The sequence below is a fragment of the Gossypium hirsutum genome, chromosome D04 (genome assembly GCF_007990345.1).
Source record: "Gossypium hirsutum isolate 1008001.06 chromosome D04, Gossypium_hirsutum_v2.1, whole genome shotgun sequence".
Taxonomy (NCBI): domain Eukaryota; kingdom Viridiplantae; phylum Streptophyta; class Magnoliopsida; order Malvales; family Malvaceae; genus Gossypium; species Gossypium hirsutum.
This window is the reverse complement of record NC_053440.1, coordinates 33551060-33558096: the sequence shown is the minus strand read 5'-3', so window position 1 is coordinate 33558096 and position 7037 is coordinate 33551060. Positions and strand designations below refer to the sequence as shown.

At 32.1% G+C, this 7037-nt stretch overlaps 1 protein-coding gene across 1 annotated transcript; it reads right to left on the bottom strand.

Moving 5' to 3' along the window:
* Positions 1-3725: 3725 nt before the first annotated feature.
* On the bottom strand, positions 3726-6793 carry LOC107898437 (cytokinin riboside 5'-monophosphate phosphoribohydrolase LOG7). Its single transcript, XM_016823915.2, has 7 exons — positions 6558-6793; positions 5714-5811; positions 5231-5261; positions 5038-5137; positions 4875-4945; positions 4342-4485; positions 3726-4122 (listed from the first exon to the last, which is right to left on the bottom strand). Exons 1-7 carry the CDS (start codon positions 6663-6665, stop codon positions 4027-4029), a joined length of 648 nt encoding a protein of 215 aa, XP_016679404.1. The 5' UTR covers positions 6666-6793; the 3' UTR covers positions 3726-4026.
* Positions 6794-7037: the final 244 nt, after the last annotated feature.

Sequence of the window (7037 nt, the reverse complement as noted above, 5' to 3'; positions counted from 1 at the left end):
AATATTTGTGCTATCATCAATGAAGGTAATAAAATATTTATTCCCTCTTCTCGTTTGAACAAATTTTAAGTCACAAACATTGCTATGTATTAGGTCAAGTGGTTATGTGCTTCTTTCAATAGTTTGAAATAAAAACCTTGTTAATTTTGCCTCAACGCATGATTCACATTTATGTTTATAATTAATGTAAAACGAAGGAATGTGCTCTAAGTTAATTAATGTACGTAAAGTATCATAATTAACATGTTCGAGTCTACCATGTCATAAATTAATTTACTCAAGAATATAAACAGAAGAAGAAGCAACATTCTTATTCATAGTTTTTGCTTTTACAGAGATTGCATTAAGTTTAATACATATCCCCTTCCCACAAACATTCCTTCTTTAGAAAAAATTAGCTTATAGGATTCAAACACCATTTTAAAGCTATGTACACTAAAGAGTGTGCCAAAAACAAGGTTCTTATGTATGTAAGGCACATACAACACATTTTGAAGCTTGAGTTCTTTGCCAGAAGTCATTTTCAAGACCATAGTACCCTTCCCCTTGATCTTAGAAGTCGTATTATTGCTCATATAGAGCTTCTCTCCATTTTCACAAGGTTCCAACTCAGAAAAGGAGTCTTTGCCACAGCAGATATGACGTGTGGCACTAGTATCAAGCCACCATCCTCTTGGATTTGAGTCAACCATGTTGACTTCAGAAATCACAGCACATAAGTCCATATCTTCCACAGCATTGATGGGAGTTTCCATTTTCTGTTAAGAAACAAAACCAGAATTAGAAAATTTTCAACTTTTGTTAAACGACAAGAATCTAATAAAACCTGAAACAAAAGTTTATACGGTCTAATCAAAATTACAATAAAACAATGCACCAAGTAGGTAACCCTAAAAGAGAGGTGGTGCACTCGGCACGCTTAATACCAAGTCTTTCAAAGAACCAATCTTAGACATGCACTCTCATATTGTCTTTTTAATTCACCGTTGATAAATTTCTTTTCCTTTGATGTCACAATTTTGAAGCTACAATTTAAGCTTTCACAATTTAAAGCCACAATCAAGGCTACCATTAATAGAAAATTTCCCTTTGATTTGTTAAACGGCAGAATTAAAATTCTGAAACAAAATCAAGATTAAGTCTGTTGAACGACAAGTTTAAATCCTGAAACAAAATTATTTAATTAAATCTTGTTTGAAAACAAAATGAAAATAAAATTTGTTAAGCGGCGGGAATAAATCCCGAAACAGAATTATTTGATTAAGTCTTCTCGTTTGGAAACAAAATCGAAATCGAATAAAATCTGTTAAACGGCAGGGATAAATCTCGAAACAAAATTATTCAATTTAATTCTATTTTGGAAACAAATTTAAAATCGAATAAAATATGTTAAACGACTGGAATAAATCCCGAAACAGATTATTCAATTTTAATTATAATTTCTCATTTGGCAACAAAATAAAAAATGTAATAAAATCTGTTAAACGGTGGGAATAAATCTCGAAATAGATTTTATTTAATTTTTAATTTCTCGTTTGGCAACAAAATCAAAAATGGAATAAAATCTGTTGAACGGCAGGAATAAATCCCGAAACATATTTTATTTAATTTTAATACTCGTTTGGAAATAAAATATAAAAAAGAATAAAATCTGTTGAGCGGAGGGAATAAATCTCGAAACAGATTTTATTTAATTTTAGTACTCGTTTGGAAACAAAATAAAAAATGGAATAAAATCTGTTGAACGGTGGGAATAAATTCCTGAAATAGATTTTATTTAATTTTAATTTTTTTATTTTCAAATAAAAAACTTTTTTTTCTTTCGCCTTGGTGTCTTGTTCGTCTCGGATTAGAGAAAAAAATAATAAAGGATCTGTCTTAAGATTGTTGGACAAAACACGTTAGTGAACAAATACATATAAATATAAATAAACAAATATTTACGTCTAAAATAAAATAAATTGAATAATTTATATTTAAATTTTCAGATACGAAAAACCAATAAATAACATAACAGAAATCAGAAATCGAAAAGGAGAATCAAGTTATACTAGATGTTGAGTCATGTTTTACATTAAGACAGATCCGGCTGCTCCTACGATACTTGGAGAAACATTGGTCGACTATCTCTCAGGATACAACAACACGATGATCGAAGCAATAGCACCTCTACAGTGATCAACAAATAAACGTTGTCTTTTTCTATCATCAAAACGTTGGGAAAATATGGAAAGGAAAAGAGTAGAATTTTGGAGAGCAAAATAAACTCGGTGTGAGAGAGTGTTTTTCAACAAAAAAATTCTGAAAAAGTCTTAACCTTTTATAGGCATTCAATATGGAGAAATTTTAGAAATATCCATGTATTAAGGATACGAAATCTGCATTAAAAGAGCAATTAAATCCATTTGATTAAAATCAAATCAAATTGATTGGAATCAATTAATATCAGAATATGTGTCCTTTTTGAATCAAATTTTGTATAATTTGCTGAGGGAAAAAATATTTTCATGTTTGGCTAAAATATCCATAAGCCTATTTAGGGCCCAACCGGTCTGAACATATCACATCACACAGGTCGTGCGAGTGCACGCCCCAACCCCGACGGGTTTGGATCTACACCCCCTACGCAAGAGGTAGGGTTTCAAACTTAGTCATTCAATCATTTTTTAAGTGGGTTCTCATATATATATGCACATCTCACACTTGGTATTTAACCAATGTGGGGTTTAAGCTTTTCTTTTCCTCAACAAATATTTCCAAGTAGCTTTCTTTGAGCATCAATTTCTCATTCATCACTCAACCATTTTGAACATATGATACACCGTTGTAAAGGTCTTATAGAATAGGATATAAAACCATAATTTTATGATTCAACTCTCCACCTTTACTTATCAAAAATATGCCTCAAAATTTCTAAAAATTACAATTTTTCCAACCGTTTAAGTTACTTCTCATAACATAAATTAGCATTCATATTGTGATCCCAATAATACATCACAAACGATAATGAAAAGAATGTTTCATCATTAAACATTAAGCATTAGTGTTTGTTTTGTTTTGTTTTTATCATTGTTGGTTCTAAACTACTTTTTATCACATAAATTAGTGCATACCAAAAATGTCACAAATGATTAGTTAAACATGAACTTTTTTTAATTATTTTGATGAATATTCAAAAACAAATACATAAGTAAATTATATATTATTGACACTGATATTACTATTAATCTATTATCACATTTAACAATCAATGAAATGATTAAAATAACATGACTTATTACTCGTCATTGAAAACATATTTTTTTATGACATTTAAGTAGACAAAATACCATTATGATATACACTGCAGTCTCGAAGATGAATTAGAATATAGGTCAAACTTGTCGATTTTGAGAATGCTTCTGATGAAAAGAGTGAGTGAGTAGCCCATTTTAATGTAATCATCAATTTGATGTTCTAATAATAAAATTCCTTATTCTAAAAAAGACTCAAGTTCACAAAAATAAACTAAATATTAAAACGACTTTTGAGCGAATATAATCGCCACTTAAATTCCTTTGTTGTAAGGAACAAAAACAAATTACAATGATTTAATACACATTCCCTCCTAATAATGACTTACGAACTATTGTTCAAAACATGGATAAAAAAAACACAACAATTTCCTATATGGGGCCTAACCTGTTTTTTACTTGGTTTTTCACCGACCATACAAGAAACAGCAAAAAGCAAATCCCTCTTTGTTTGTATATAATAAATCTATATATTGAGACAAAAGCTTAAAGAATTAATAATTGATATGAACAAAAACTAGTATTAATGAATTAATGCTGATTTCTTCACAATGGGGCCAACTGACACTACATCTTGTGACTACGCCTTTAGGGTTCCAAACTTCCAACAAAAAGCTCCACCCGGTGCTCTCCTACTTGTACGACATTACAACCGTATACACCCTTATATATAATTAGTAGGTAAAATCCCCACCAAAAAAAAATATACGTTGCCGAGACAAGATGACATGTATCAGGTGGCAACTCCGGATTCAGGCACGTAACTAAGTCTATCCACTTCATCCCATACTAATTTAGATGTTATTTCATCGTATTCCGGAACATATTCCTGTTGACATACAAAAACCATAGTCAATGCATATGATAATGTGAATCAGTGAATGGCTTTTTTTCCTTTTCCATTCAACATTATTACTTGATAGAAAGAATGGTTAAAGTACATATAATTCGTCTTCAAGTAATGCAACTTGGGATTTTTAGTCAACCCTTCAAACACGTAATCCTATTGATTTTCTTTTTGTTTATTTGGTATTGAATAGTAGGTTACCTTTAGTTGTCTCACCAATTGCTTAGCAGTTGGGGCAGACACGATAATGCGACGTGAGATGGGCGAAATAAAGCCTTCATCTACTGCCTTATCGATGAAAGACAACAATGAATTGTAATATCCATCCACATTCAACAGACCGACCTGCAAATATGGAACATCAAGTTTTAGACATATAACATTCAACTCCATTGTGTCTAAATTATAATAATCTTGGTTTGTCTAGTTGTCTTAACATAAGACACTATACCAACACCTTCATTTGACCAACATTTATATTAATTATATATTTATTTTTCTAATATTTAATTTGTATGTTGCGATTCAATTCATCAAAGCATGAAGCACAAGCATCATTAGGTTATCAAATCTCATGTTATGATCCTTCCATGTGAATTCTATTGAAACAACACATGCATTGATTCTCATGGTCTTTTTCTTCCTAATCCTTCCCGATATTAATTTATCAAAAAAGTCCATGTCAACTTTGGCTTAAAGAAAAATCAAATAGGGGAAAAGAACATGATTCTTACAGGTTTGCGATGGATCCCAAGCTGAGCCCATGTAATCACTTCAAGTAGTTCTTCAAGGGTGCCATAGCCACCTAAGATTCAATAACACATTGCATAAATTTACAAGCGAGTTTAAAGAAAAATTATGATGGAGTTAGCAGGTGGGATGTGCAAAGGAGATTACCAGGGAGGGCAATGAAGGCATCAGCCTGTCGTGCCATTTCAGCTTTTCTTTGATGCATATCAGATACAGCTCTTACTTCTCCAACTGTTTCACCAGTAATCTGCAACACATGATCATTGTTCATTAAGATACATATATAACTGAAAGTTGGGGTATCATATTATCAGATTTCAAGGCTTCTGAAAATTTTTACCTCTCTAGGCATCAAGGTCTTTGGAATTACACTGCAAAATCCAACAATCCATCAAAACATAAATCAGTATCATTATTAAATTTAACCATCCATATGGTAAAAAAAAAAAAATTCAAAACTCGAGTTTTCCCCAAGGGGAAACCAAGACTGTGGACTGACAAGGTAAGGACCAAAAGGGAATCAAACCAAACTGCTTAAAAAGGATCCTTGGAAACAAAGATTTAGACCCTATTAGTATATACGAGATAGCCAAGTTCCAAAGGTCCATGTTGCCAACTCTTCAAAAAAAGAGAGAAACCTCTCACAATGTGAACCTCAACTTTCTTTATTTCTAATAAAAGTGAGGGTACATCAGTTCTTCCATGGACTTCAAAATTAAACACAAAGATCATTATTGATTTCCCATATCTAGATATAAAGGTGAAAAAAGTGATGGTTGCTTTAAAATCATTGGAAGCAGAGAGAGAGAGAGAGAGAACAAACCCTAAAACATGGCGCCCACCATCATGAACGGCCTGAGAAACAAGACCCATCAATCCCACGCTTCCACCTCCATACACCAAATCAATCCTTCTCTCCACCTTCACAAAACAAATCCACAAATTGAGAAAACAATTATAAGGTGGAGTGTAAGCAAATACAAATATTTTATTATTCTAGAAATGCCAAAGGGAAGAAGAGGGTGGAAGGACTCATGATATCAGTGGTAGCACGTTTGTTTCCCTTGGGAAAAAGCATGAAATTATGATCATTATTATTATAGTTTATTACGGTATTAGCATTTCATTTTCAGAGGGTTCTTAAAAATATATATATGATCATGCAAGAAGGCTGCTCAACTGACAGTAAGGTTACAGCTAGCAAAATCTCTCTCTCTCTCTCTCTCTCATGCTAAATAAACATATAAACCCTAAACCTTCTCTGCCGCTATAGCTAATCCCTCTCTACAACTATAATCATAAGCGCACGTCGTGGCCTTAATGGTTTCCAAGTTTCAACACTCTCCCCCCCCCGGCACTTGAAACACAATATTAATTCATTAAAACAAATAAACCCAATTCATTTTTGGGATCAATAAACAAGATGGTGTAAGTTTAAGGGATGAAATGGAAGTGCTTTCTACATCTATGGAAGATGATTGCACCAAGACGAAAGAAGTCGCTTGAAACCAATGTGAAATTAGAATTTTAGTTTGAGAAAAAAAACTTGAAATTATATTAAAATTTCAGGAAACATTCTGAACAACTTGAAACGAAGAAGAAAGAGGAAAAAAGGGAGATGAATCCCGAGAAAGAGACAGGGTTGAATGTTGAAAGAAATAAATTACCAGCTCTTTGCCTAACTGCATAGCAGCTTCTTGATAACTAGCTTTCTTCCCTGAACTGCTTCCACAAAACACGCAAATTCTTTCAAACCTTGACTTAATCTCTTCCATCTCCCTTTCTCGCTTTTCTTTCCAAACAAGACTACGAGGTTGAGAAATGAGAACAAGATGAGTAGTACAACCCAGTCTATAGGTTTAAATAGACGGGGAAAATTATAACAAAAATAAAATTGTTCCTTTCAGGGGTAGTGCCTCTCTTAATTATTTATTATTGTCTGTAGCTAACTTAATTCAGAGATAAGAGGGCTCATTATTATTGATTGATTAATTAATTGATATAAGGTAAGAACTTTTTTAGAAACTTGGAGAGTAGACTAGATTTTAGACTTGAGAGAGGATTGTATAAAAGTTTGACTTCATGTTATTTTTATCCTTTTTTTATAAGAGATATTTAGTATTTTTTAGCTAGATTTAAATTTTTTC